The 13,135-nt window shown below is 39.2% G+C and overlaps 1 protein-coding gene across 5 annotated transcripts in view; it reads left to right on the top strand.

Moving 5' to 3' along the window:
* cadm1a (cell adhesion molecule 1a) overlaps positions 1-13,135 on the top strand; it is a 591,315-nt gene that overhangs the window by 489,218 nt on the left and 88,962 nt on the right. For all 5 annotated transcript variants that reach the window (XM_049593071.1, XM_049593070.1, XM_049593073.1 and 2 more), the window contains one exon: positions 8,570-8,666. In XM_049593071.1, coding sequence (XP_049449028.1) covers positions 8,570-8,666 — 97 coding nt within the window. The remainder of the gene's footprint in view (positions 1-8,569; positions 8,667-13,135) is intronic.

Raw genomic sequence — 13,135 nt, forward strand, 5'->3', positions numbered from 1 at the left:
AGCCATGAATTGAAGTCAGAGGTCATGGTTCTACAGCAACAACTGCTTTATTTTGCAATAGAAAGTAGGGATGCACCGAAATGAAAATTTGTGGCCGAAGCCGAAGCCAAATAAAATTAAACGCTTGGCCGAATACCAAGTACCGAATGCCGTTGTTTAGTTGTTCATTAGTTTTTGCAGATGAACCCCCTCCAGATTAGTGTTGTCACGGTACCAAAATTGGGACCCACGGTACGATACCAGTGAAAATATCACGGTTCTGAGTAGTATCACGATACCACAGTGAAAATGAGGCAGATGTGCCTTTTGTCATTTATAAAAAGATAAATCAATTTTCTATAATACATCAATGATATTTCAATGGAATAAATTACTTATTGACTTATTCATACTTCAAAAACAGCATCAATAAGTGATTAACATAGGGGGGATTGAAATAAAATAAAAATCAACCAGCCACCCTCCTCCCCTGACAAGTGAAGAACAGTCCCTAAAGTGCGGTGAGGTTTGTGGACCGTTACCTGCCACAAAGAGAGAAATGTAAACAGCTCGTTTCTCCTCTAACACGTCACATACCTGTGTGCCGCCACGGTTGGCTGTCCAGGTACTTTTGGGCAGTCATGATGCCAAGAAGAGGAAAACAAACCACTGCAGCAGCATGTCGAGTGCCAGGTGGCCAGCGCCCGCCGTTATTGGACAGCGCATGAACACTCACCCTCATGCGATTGGACTTTGAACTTATCCTGCAGTAGTGGTACCTGAGGTACCGTAGTACTACGGTACTCCAACATTATGGTATCATGTACGGTGGTGTTTTAGTACCGCGGCCTACTGTTGGTACCAGTATACCCTGCAACACTACTCTAGATAGTTCAGTATTACATTCTTTGCAAACTGCTTTTCTTCGATCACTCTCCAACACTTTGAAATATCGCCACACTGCCGACATTTCACTCCGTCCGTCACCGCACACTGTTTTATTGCATCATCAAAACACGCCACTATTATCCGGCCTTGCTTTTAACTTATTCCACCGAATACCGAATGTGTGTTGTTTTGCAATATTCGGCCGAATATATTCGGTTACCGAATATTTGGTGCGTCCCTAATAGAAAGCCTTTATTAGGCATCACAGATGGTTATTTGCAACACCTTTTCAGCAGGACATACTTGCCATGACATCATAAATTAAACAAAACTCTCCAGCCATGTGACAGGTAATTAAAATGTTAAGCCTTTAAAATGTGGAGTTTTAGATCTTTTCATTGATGCAAAGTGATGGGATTTATGTATTTTGTGCCTCTGTAACCTTATGTCTTTGGCCCCTGGCATGTCCTAGCATTCTATTAAAAAAAGAAAAACTCCTCTGTAGCTATCTGACCTTTCCCTGGGAGAGCGAGAAGAGGAGATCAGCTCATCTACAGAGGCAGCATGGCATTTTGTTGGCCTCTGATAACAGGGAGCTCACATGGACCACCCGGCTCAGCGCCTCACACTGCTACATGCAGAGGCTGCTGCTGTCATGCTCTGTGCATACTGTAATGGGCAACAAACAGGCACAGCTAGTCCTGCACTGCACCTTCTCTTTGATATCTCTAACCATACACTTTAACGTTACATTTGGATTGTGTTGACCAAAATATATTTGTTTGTGTGGAACATGTTGACATAATGATCGGTGATTTCAAAATTATAATCTTTGACTTGTGTATTTTACTATTGAGATTCTTGATTTCCAGAATACTTCTTATATGCACTGACTAAAAACTGCCACAAGCAATTGGAGTTAATTAATTGGAGGTATACTAACTGAACATTAGGGATGCAATAGCACACAAAATCCACAGGTCGGTGTGTACCTCAGATTCAGGATCATGGTTAGGTGCATTTTCAGTACAGAGGAGAAAAGAAAAACACATTTACACTGTTATGCCAATATCTGGACACAATATCTAATGTCATTGGTCAAAGGTCAAGGTCACTGTGACCTTGTCTGTCTCATTCTTGTGAATACAATATCTTAAGAACACCTTGAGGGAACTTCTTCAGATTTGGCACGAACTTCCCCTTGGACTTAACAGTGAACTTAGGTGGTCATAGGTCAAGGTCACTGTGACTTTGTCTGTCTCATTCTTGTGAATGTGTCTGATTTTTTTTTTTATATGTCAAGAATGCCTAGGGGGAATTTCTTCAACTGTGGCTCAAATGTCCCCTTGGATTAAAGATGATTAGATTTTGGTGGTCAAAGGTCATGGTCACTGTGACCTTGTCAGTAGCATTCTCATGAATGGGATATCTCACTAATACTTTTAGGAAATTTCTTCAAATTTGGCACAAACATCCACTTCGATTCGAGGATGAACTGATCAGAATTTTGCAGTCAAAGTTCAAAGATCATGGTCACTGTAACCTCACAAAACATGCTTTTGGCCATAGCTCAAGAAATGATTTGCTAATTAATAATAATAGTTATAATTATGAAGTGATTACATTTCATTTCCAAAAGGTCAAAGATCAACTTCACTTGATAATATATAATTTGAAACTGTGTGGATTATAAAGATCCTCTGTGCTGCAGGGGGGAAGATGTGTGTGAAGCATCCTTGTTTTCACAGACATTGATGTAAACTGTAAGAGAAATTTGACTGGTGTGTGGAGGCATGTGGTAATCCTAGTTTATTTTGAAAAACATAAATGGTGGTTCAGTGGCCATAATTCTTATTATAAAACATTACTATGCTGAAATATTGGCACAGGGTCATCAAGCTGAATAGAGAGACAAAAATGTTAACATCTGTGATGTTCCTTCATTACTACAAAAGAAAAAAAACAGTATATTTTAAAACGCAAAGTAAATGAAAAATAAAAATCCTATCAGAGACAAGTGCAACTTTTGTCTGATTATCTTTAATCAACCATTAGAGCCAGCAGAGCAGTTTGAACTTTTCACATTCACTTCAGCAGTTTGTGTTTATTCTCATTGCACACAGTTCAGTAGCTCTGTGTCTGTTGGTGATGAGATGAGCTGCCAAGGCAGTGGATAATTCCTGGACAGCTTGTGTTTGTTCAGGGCAAGCACATCAAACTGACTGGTCAAGCATAAAGAAATTATACTCCATCTCGATCCCTGTAATAGTCCTATTTGTGTGATGATGCTCCAAATGGTTTATTTATTAAATGCCATGTTTGATTGGATAGAACTTTATTAATCCCGATGGAAATTGTTGTGTTTGTGGAGACATGTTCACAGTCTCAGTCCATTCCAAAATATTTAAATCACATCAAAAGGCTCTTCCAGCTCAGGCTTTTCGTTTGCATTCGCCATATGTAGCTATACATTTAGGGGCTAACTTAACTGGCATGGTTTTATTTTGCATTTTCTGAAACACAGGCTAATTAGAGAGCATTAAGGTAATTCTGTCAGTGATTATTTGGTTTATATGTTGTATCAAACTGAATTTCATGTTCTGAATGGCTAAGAAGGCCAAAAGAACTACATTTTCCCTTCAATTAGTAGAAAATGACATGGTTCTTTCTGAGAATCCAGTTACATATCGCTTCCTTTCCTGGAATACTAAGCGACAGGATCTGTAAATTAAAGCGATTTTTTGCTGTTACCACACAGTGACACATTGTGTTTGTTTACCGATTGTATATTACACTGATGGACGAGGTGATTTACATTTCAATCACTCACTGTGTGGGCAATTTGTGAGTGGAATGAAGTGCATTGTGTAGTAAGAACCAGCAAAAAAGGCCATTGTCAGGGGATGGCATAATTAAATAAGCCTGTAATGTTTATGTGCATAAGCAAAGCAAGCTGTTTTGCTTCGTTGCCTGGTTGGTTTTCCCTTAAGGTCAGCCGGCTGCGAGGAGATGGATAGTGCCGTCTTGAGTGCTTATGAGGTGAGGCGCACAATAAAGCAAATAATTCAGTTAGCATAATGATAACGGCCCTCTTGCATACTGTAGATACTATTTCATTTCCACTGGAGTGGCAGTATCCAGATCTGGCAGTGCAGTGTGTGTTTTTCCATCAAGCAGAGACAAGAAAGCTCCGACATAACTACTTGAGGCTATCAAAACAACTTACAGATGCCTGGCGTCCTTCATGTTTATGGCTCCGAGATGACAAGGTCAGATGACGTTGTGAGCGAAGAAAAAGTTGCAGGATGCCATGTAGTGCCTGCAGTGGAAACAAAACCAAAGGGTTGCTGTCTAAACCCGTGCATGCCCACTGAGCAGAAGACTTGGCTTTTTGCCCATCTGCTGTCCATCATCAAGACTGAGAGCCAGCCACTGGCAGGGTGTGATTTAGACAGATGGATGGCCAGACACGTGTTGTTTGTTGCCGAGAAGGTCGGACAGCAGTGTGAAACTTTACAGCCGGCTTTGAAATCATAACTCAGGCCCTCTGTCTACAGGCTGATTAAAAATGCAAGCACCAAACTGTGCATTTAGGCTATAAAAGTGGAGAAAAGAGCGAGAATAATTTACATCACAATCAGAAAACTGTAATTACACCATTGTGACTCAGCAATCAGTCTGGTGTGAGATGACTCAAATGTGGAGGTGCTTATCTATAGCATCTAATGTAGGGAAACTTCAACAAAATAACATTTTGGAGTAAACAAGCGAGGGCTTCATGTGCTGAAAGGATTCAAGTGAGGTCTTCAGGTTAATTAAGCTAATGTTAGCCATCGTTTTAGAAAGCTGCCAGTGATACAAATCTTGCTTTTGATAAAGGGATCAATGTTTTATTAATAGATTTTCTTACAGTGAATACACTTGCAAAATGTTTTAATTCAATTTTCACAAGATTAATGTTTAAATATGCAAATGAGGCATTGTCTAATTAAATATGTGCAGATTTGTGTACATTTCCAGGACAAAAATCTCGTGTTTCATTTTGCTGACATTATATTAGAGTCAAAGGTTTTTACCAACACATTCTCATCCAAAATCAAATATCGCCACTTGTTCAGTGGACTTTTGATATCAACATACAGCGAGGTATCCTGGGTGCGTCTGTTGTTGACGTTCTGGGACACCGTGTCAATTTACACCTCTTACATGCACAGGATATGTACAGTTTCTGCTTACTAGATGAATATAATCTTTTTTAGAATAAACTTCCATCATCAATAAAACACCTCGTATTTACGTTTACTCCCTTGTTCAACAAAAGCACATGGTTAGGCTTAGAAAAAAAACATAATGGATTCACTCAATATTCATACTGGAAGCAAACAGCGGGCTCCCGGGGTCTGTTGGACCCACCTACCTCCCCTCCTGCCCACCCTATAGGGACTTTCCAGCTCCTTATATTACGTTGTTACCAGCCGGATTTCAAACTGAGGCCACCTGCCAGCATTATAAATGGCGCAACTCAATGGCAAATTGTACCGCCACGAAAGGCGTCGGTGGTATTTAACATGTTGGGAATGAGAACGGGCTGTTTTTACAGAGGGAATTTTCCTAAATCAGAAAATACTGTCAATAGACATTAAAGGAAAAAAAAAATCACCATGTATTTAGGAATAAAATGTTATATACATCAGGCTATGAATGATATATAAACAAACCCCTCTGTAAAAATCTTAAGACTATAGAAAGGAATAAAGTGTAAAGTTTAATCTGTGTACATGCTGCTGTGGAGATTTCTGGCTCAAAGGTTGGAAAAAAACAACACATTTTTAGGCAATGTTCCTGAAGATATGTACTGTAAAACGCCATATTTTTTAGAGCAAAAATATAGCCCCTTTCCCACTGCACAAAACTCCCACTAGCACCCGCTAACATCTGGCTTTTTTATGTAATGGTAAAGGTCGTATCGGCATTCACTCCGGAGTCAAATGATTGCAGTTGTCGAGGGTATTCATTGGCTCCAGCCTCAATAGGCAGTGATGGAAATATGACATAGTGGGTTGATGCGTTAATTTTAGGCCCTTTGCTGGCGCAATGCAATGATGGGCCGCCACAACATACCGCCCTTCTCCATTCAAGCAGCACTCGAACATAGTTCCAAATTAGTCTGCACCAAGTCTGAAAGAGAGAGAGACCGAATAAGCGAGGGATGTGAAAAAGGAGTAATCACTGTATCATTTTCACTGGCCTCCATGTTGCTTTCTACTGTTTACTAACCTGTTTTCTAGCCTGTCCAAGATGTCAAAGGCATATTCTGTGTACATAGCTCTGGTCTACTGGCAGTGGGAATGGAGTCTATCTTCTATTGCAGTGGGTTTTTTCTGTGTTTAAAATACTTGCATACCCACACTAATTATGGTGAAAAAATGGTATAAGACACTGAAATTGAATAGGGAAAAATAATTTAGATAACAGATATCAAAAAAGTACACACACCAATGTAATTGGGCTAGAAAGCCGCAGAGAGGTCTGCAGGCTAAGATCAGTGCAAACATTTATTTAAGACATCTGTGCACAAAAAAATGCTAAAAGTGCAAAAAATAAATAAATAAATTATAAAATCTGAGTAAAAACAGCAGCAAACATCTCAGTCCTTGATTATAATCAGTGCCACTCTGATGTTAATAGATGTCATCATGAAACTTTCCCAGCTGGCTATGTATATTAAGTAATTAGTTTTTTTCTATTACAAGTTTTCTAAAATGTTATGTTCAAATATGCAAACAAGGCATCTAATTCTTATCTTATCTAATTAAATAAGCACTTTTTGCATAAATTTCCAAAACAGAAATCAGAATTAAAATACACCTAAATGTGTGTTTTGGATGTTTTCTCTCCACTAGTCTGAGAGAAGACATTTCATGGACGCAAAATCTTAAAATTGACCAGTGCATTAATAAGCTGTATCCGCCTAGGTGACAGGGTGAATGTTTTAATTAACATAATACCATTTAAGTACGATAATGCACTTCAAATAGGTACCTCCACACCTTGATATAGGAATTAATACATTTGGTGAATATGACGCTACTTGTTCTTCAGCTCTTCCTCATTCACGATTTTCTTGTACCTTAAAAGGTGTAAGTCAAAGCAGGATTTCTGTTGCGTTTGTTTTGCCTCAGTCTTACTTTAAGTACATAGTAACACTGAATCCAATCCCTTACCCGGATGATAGATTGAATAAAACATTCCATTTTTGTCCAGAATAAAGGATCATCTCTCACACCAAGATGAGAAAAGGCTTTGATAACACCAGCAACAGTCAAGGGAATGGGAACAATAGAAACTCCATGGTTGCAAAGAATAGCACAGCAGCGACTGTCAAAGCACCCCACTGATTGTCAAAACAACATTCTTCCATTTTCTCTCCAGCTGCCTCAGCTCGTCAACAGTGTCTCCTGTTTTGTGTAGCAACTTTATCAGGTAACGTCTTTGGACATACTCAGGGCTACTTGTGTTTCTGTACTGCAGCACATCTATCACTCCCCAAAGCTTTGGCTCGTGTTTTGGTGTTAGGTTGATTTAAAATTCCATCAATATTATGCCCAAGGTAGACCCAACACGGCTTAAGAGTGATTTGATGCAATGGAAGAGCAGGTTGAGGTTAAGGCAGCAGTAGCAGGGAGATGTAAAGGAAAAACACCTTGAATGTACGTTACTGTTGACATAATGTCAAGTCAAATTGACCAGACCGAGCAAATGTTTGTGTGGCTTGTAGCTCAGTCGTAATAAAAGTACAGTTCCCTTACAGCAACATAACCTTGACCTGATCTCTTGTTTAAGTTCAGCAGCTGGGGCATGCTGGGGCAGATCACGGTTGTTGTTTCTTGTTGTTGTTGTTGTTGTTGTTGTTGTTGTTGTTGTTGTTGCTGCTTCTCCACTTATTGTTGTATTTATTCCTTAAACCTACAGGGAGTGTTTCTGTGACCATGGTGAGCAGTGTATTCTGTGTTTTTTTAAAAAGTGAAAAACAAATCCCTGACTACAACACTATAGCCATCCAGTCGCAAATTAACTCCATTAATATATATATATTGAAAAAGATTCAATATACCAAAAGCTACACCTCATGTCTGACCATAAGGTTGTTGCAGCAAAACTGGACTAATAGTGGATGGAGCTGCAGGAGCAGCTGATGTGTCCATATCAGCTGGGTGATAATGTGAGGAGTCGGGTTAAAATATCTGTGTTATACACCTCTATGAATATGATTGGATGCTACCAGTCAGCAGGTAGCCTAACGGAGAGCAGCTGATGCCAATCAGCAAATAATTCACTCCACTGCGGTGCCCTGCCTGAACAGCAGTGCCTAATGTCACTCCTGATGTGACATGAATCCTTACTGCACCTCTTAGGATGTGCCGAGCCAAACATCAAAACTTTGGGGAAGTTTGACAATTTGAAGTGCTGAATGTAAATCCTGGAGTTGTTGCATATGGACATTATAGGAGACTGGGCTGTATTGGAACGAACATTTAAACATTCCTGGTACTCAGTTGGCAGCTACAAACTGCATGACTGCAAATAGGAATCAATGAGAAAGAAGTTACCCGTAGGAACTAGAGGCAGAGTGAAGATATATAACGCCTTGTCTGTTATGTTGTCCCAGAATTCAATACTCTGTCTCTCTCTTTCCTTTCAGACAAACCGGAGGTAAAGATCGTGGTAGAGTTTCCTCAGGGTCTGACCAGGGAAGGAGAGAACCTGGAACTGACGTGTCAGGCCAAAGGCAAACCCCAGTACGACACACACACACACACACACACACACACACACACACACACACACACAGACAGATGTTTTAACTAATTAAAAATGTGCCATGGGTCGGGAAAGCACACTTATTTATTCATTCAAATACCTTGACTTCATTCCGTCGTGTGTGCATGTATCTTGTTGCAGTGGTACGTGGAATTGCTTGCTGTTTTTGTCTTTGCGGTTGAGAAGAGATGAACACTGAACTTTTGCAGCAGCAAGTGGTATTGAGTGAGAGTTACATCAAGTAACAATGTACACATATACAACTCCATTAACCTTCTACCGCCCACAGTTCCGCCTGCAGGGTGTTAGCATATGTGGAACATTAGCAGTGCCATAAAAAACTTATATTCATATGAACACGAAGCATATGTACCAATAGATATGACCTTTTTGGTCTTTTTTTATTGCCCACATCATATACATAATCTGTGTACAGTGTATGAATGAGTATGCAATTCAAACTTTAGAGATATGGCGCCTACCTACCTTTAAAGGAGTCTTGCAGTCCAGCAGCTCAGTAAATCCTTTGAAATGTATTGTCCAAATTCAATGCAAGGGTGTAATGGCCAAAAAAATAGTCAATTTGTCTTCACTTAGGCAACCAAACCCAAAATGGCAATGATTAGAGGTTTTCAGCATACAGTAGCAGAAAACAGGAAATGTCAAATATAACAGCACACTCTGTGAAGGTTTAAAAGTGCTATAAGTGCATTTACCCTTTACCATATTACAGTAATTTCAGTGAAGACTACACCACCATTCACAGATGCCACTGTACCTTTAAAGCTGAAAAATCAAATAAGACCTTTAAATACGAGAGAACGCAGGGAAGAGAGAAAATAGGAACTCGCTGTTCATCTTGACAACCTTTAGAAGCCACAACAGTTTAATGTAGTACAAATGCAAAGGTACCGCGATGATTGTACTGAACAGAATTGTACAAATTTAAGTTAAGTAACTCTGTCATGAGCTGTACCTTTGACATTTCTCATAATATAAGGGCTGAATCATTCTCTGGCAATGGTAAGAATTTTTTTTACTCTCTTTTTAGGGTAAACACATCAAGTTAAACTGCTTATCAACAAGCTGCTCTGAGCATATCTCTAATCTCTCAGATCGAGGCCTCTTTAGAAAGAATTATAGCTGCTGCGCAGCAATGGTTGGGGCCGGGCAGTTTTAGGCAAAATTAGGCAATTCTGAGCAACACACACACTAAAGCAAAGCATATCACAACATAGAAGTTACATCCTATAATTATGGCATGCCCTTCAAATTGTGGATGAGTGGCTGAAGTGATCAGACTCGTAATAATGCAAATTTGCAAGTAATATACAAAGGAAAGGGAAAAAAACTCAAGAACAAGAAAGTAAGAATAACATTAACTGCTAGCAGTTATGAACAAACTGGCCTGATCTAGCTTAAAGCTAAACATTATCCATGGTGACAAAGATGAAAACATTTTTTAAAATATAAAAGTAGCTATTGGATAGACTCTGCACATTGACTGATAGCTAAGCCAAATAAACAGGGAAAAGAGACAAGGGATAATAGGGAAAAGTGTTGATAAAAAGCATTTGTCTCTCTGTGAAACTGCCTGGATCATAATTATTTTAACCTTGGTAGTCTCTAATCCACATAGCATGATGCCTGACTTTCACATTAGAATGTCCGTTCTGCCTTAGCTGAGGCTTGAACTCACAACTTCTGAAACTGAGGTCCGTCTTCTATCTCACTGAGCTAATTGGCAAGTGACAGTTCATGTGTGGCTTCACAAATTGACTAAGCCAAGCATCAGGGTGCCAGACAGTAGCCATCCATGGAAAAGCAAATTTCAAAGTGAAAGTTCCAAAGCTGTAGCACATATGGTTGATTTGTCATGAATTTTCAAAGTTTTGACATTTAGAGGCTTGCTGTAGCGCCACCATCAGGACTATTGTCTTGTGTTTCCAGTTGAGGACATCTGGCATGGGACTGGACCTTTATGAAAAGATTGGGTAGATTTCTCATACGGAAATGTTGCACAAGCTGAGGCTTGAACTCACAATCTTCAACACCAAGAACCATCCTCTATCTCACTGAGCTAATTGTCAAACAGAAATGTCACATGTAGCTTCACAACTTGACTAAGCCAGTCACCTGTGTGCAAGACAGCAGCTGCTAGTGTGTAAAGGCAGATTTCAAACGGCTGTCAAAAATTCAGTTATTAAGACAAAAATCCGAAAATACACAAATTGCATCTAGACAGCATGGAGATGTTGGTAATTTGTTTTTAACAATGATTTATTGGCTCCATAAGTGAAAAACTGATGTTTAAAATTGCCATTTTTGCATTGACTCCAATTGTTCGCATGAGAGCGAAATTCAAAATGCTGTAAAAAATTCAGTTTTTGAGATAAAATTCTGATATTTTCCAAACATCGTCTACCATGACTCTAGAATTTTGTCATTTGTTTAATGAACATTGAAAATGTATTCAGTAAGAATTTGCAAGTATGTGTTTACAGTACCATTTATGGTCAAACATTTTGATGCACTGTAGGCTCAATTTTCGATAAATCAAAAATCTGTGTGGATCGTTTGTGTAGGACAGTCTGAAGATGCTCTGTAACAAGTTTGGTGTCAATTGAGCAAAAATTGTGGGTGGAGATAGGTTTAATATGTTTTACAGTTTTTGAAAAAAAAAACAGAGTGATGGACTTCATAATTGGCAATAGGTTTAAATGTACAAAAGTTTCTTCAGTATTGGGGCTACAGTTTGATGAAAGTTGTAAATCTGTAGCACATAGGGTTGATTTGTTGTGAATTTTCAAAATTTTGAATTTTAGAGGCCAGCTGTAGCGCCACCATCAGGACTATTGGCCTGTTTTTGCAGCTGAGGCAATCTGGCATGGGACTGGACCTTTGTGCCAAGTTTGGTGATTTTTCGCGCATGGGAAGTATGATTTCTTCGGAAGAAGAAGAAGGGGAAGAAGAACATGCAGCAAAACAATAGGGTCCTGGCAACTTAGGCTGCCCAGCCCCTAATTAATGCTGTGGTGAGACTATAGCTGAACAGAAGCCTTGTACATCTACTGTGCTGTCATGAAGCTACCAACTGCTCTCCAGGTGAAGTTTACCTCAGGATACCGTTCATTTGTATGTTGTGCTGTTTCAGTCCTCTTATACCCTTTTACCAGTCCTTGATGCTTGATCAGTTTGTCTCAATCCCGGGATTGTTCCTGATTAGTTTTCCTCTTACTTAAAATACAGAAGTTAAAAAGAAAGAAGAATTTGTTTTGAAGTTAAAACATCCAAACCATCACTAATAGTCTTTGGAGTACCTCAGGGATCCATCCTCGCTCAACTTCTGTTTACAATTTTTATTGAGCTACCTGATTGGCTTTCCCTATATGAGCTAGTATTAGTTTCTATCTCTATGATGGTACTTCACAATTGACAGTAAATGAAAATTCTTATGATTTACGTTTTAAAAAGATCTGAGTCTTGCCCAGAATATATACGCTAGGGCCTCCTCCTGAAATCACGGTCTAGAGGTGGTGCTCCCTTCTGAGCCTGTGGCAGTCAGTGAGTCCCTATAGCCTGGTCAGTCATAACCTGAAAAATTCACAGAATCACTACCATGTGAACATTTTTAAACCAGTTTGATGTTAAGCCAAAGACCGGACTGGACCAGACTAGCATACCAAATTTGACCTGGTGTCCCGCTTAACTCAAACGTAATGTCACCGTGTCCTGACAGAAAACTAGAAACTGACTATTGTGTAGCATCGGGTAACATCAGAGCTTTCTGTCCACACTGAATCAGTTACATCATGTAAAGAAACCACGTAGCTATTAGCTCGAGATCAGACTAGAGACTGAGCCACTTAAAAGATGGGTGAGTCAGCTACTTGCTATCCTCCTACATTTTTAATGTTACATTACGTTTTAAATTTCAGAAAACATATATATTTATTTTGTAATATTTATTAAAACAATACATTATATAAAGCCAACAGCAAATAATGTTAGCCTAGCCTAGCTAGGCTAGGACACCTCTTTTATCACCTTTTAAACTAACGTGTCATATTGGTGCAGTTTTAGTTTCTTGAGAGACAAACCCTGCCATATCTCCTCTTGTCACCCAAACCTCATTAACATTCAAGTAAACAAACATGGCATTTGCTGCTTTCCATCTTATCACCTCTACTGAAATTTTGTCTCCTTTTTGGTGCCACACCAACTTGGACTTGGCAGTAAATTGCCCATATCTCGTGAGATACTGGTGGCTTCATTAGTCCGTTTAGAAACATAATGGGCCTATTATATTAATCATGTTGTCATACTGCTTATTATTTAGGCAATTTAAGTTGGTTGTAGCTCTGTGGGGTGCAGGCTACTTTTGAATTTGCCAAAATTCAGTTATAATGACAAATGCTGGTTCAGTTGGTTTGCATAAAATCAAACA

Source organism: Epinephelus fuscoguttatus, linkage group LG12 (assembly GCF_011397635.1).
Source record: "Epinephelus fuscoguttatus linkage group LG12, E.fuscoguttatus.final_Chr_v1".
In the NCBI taxonomy this organism is placed as follows: domain Eukaryota; kingdom Metazoa; phylum Chordata; class Actinopteri; order Perciformes; family Serranidae; genus Epinephelus; species Epinephelus fuscoguttatus.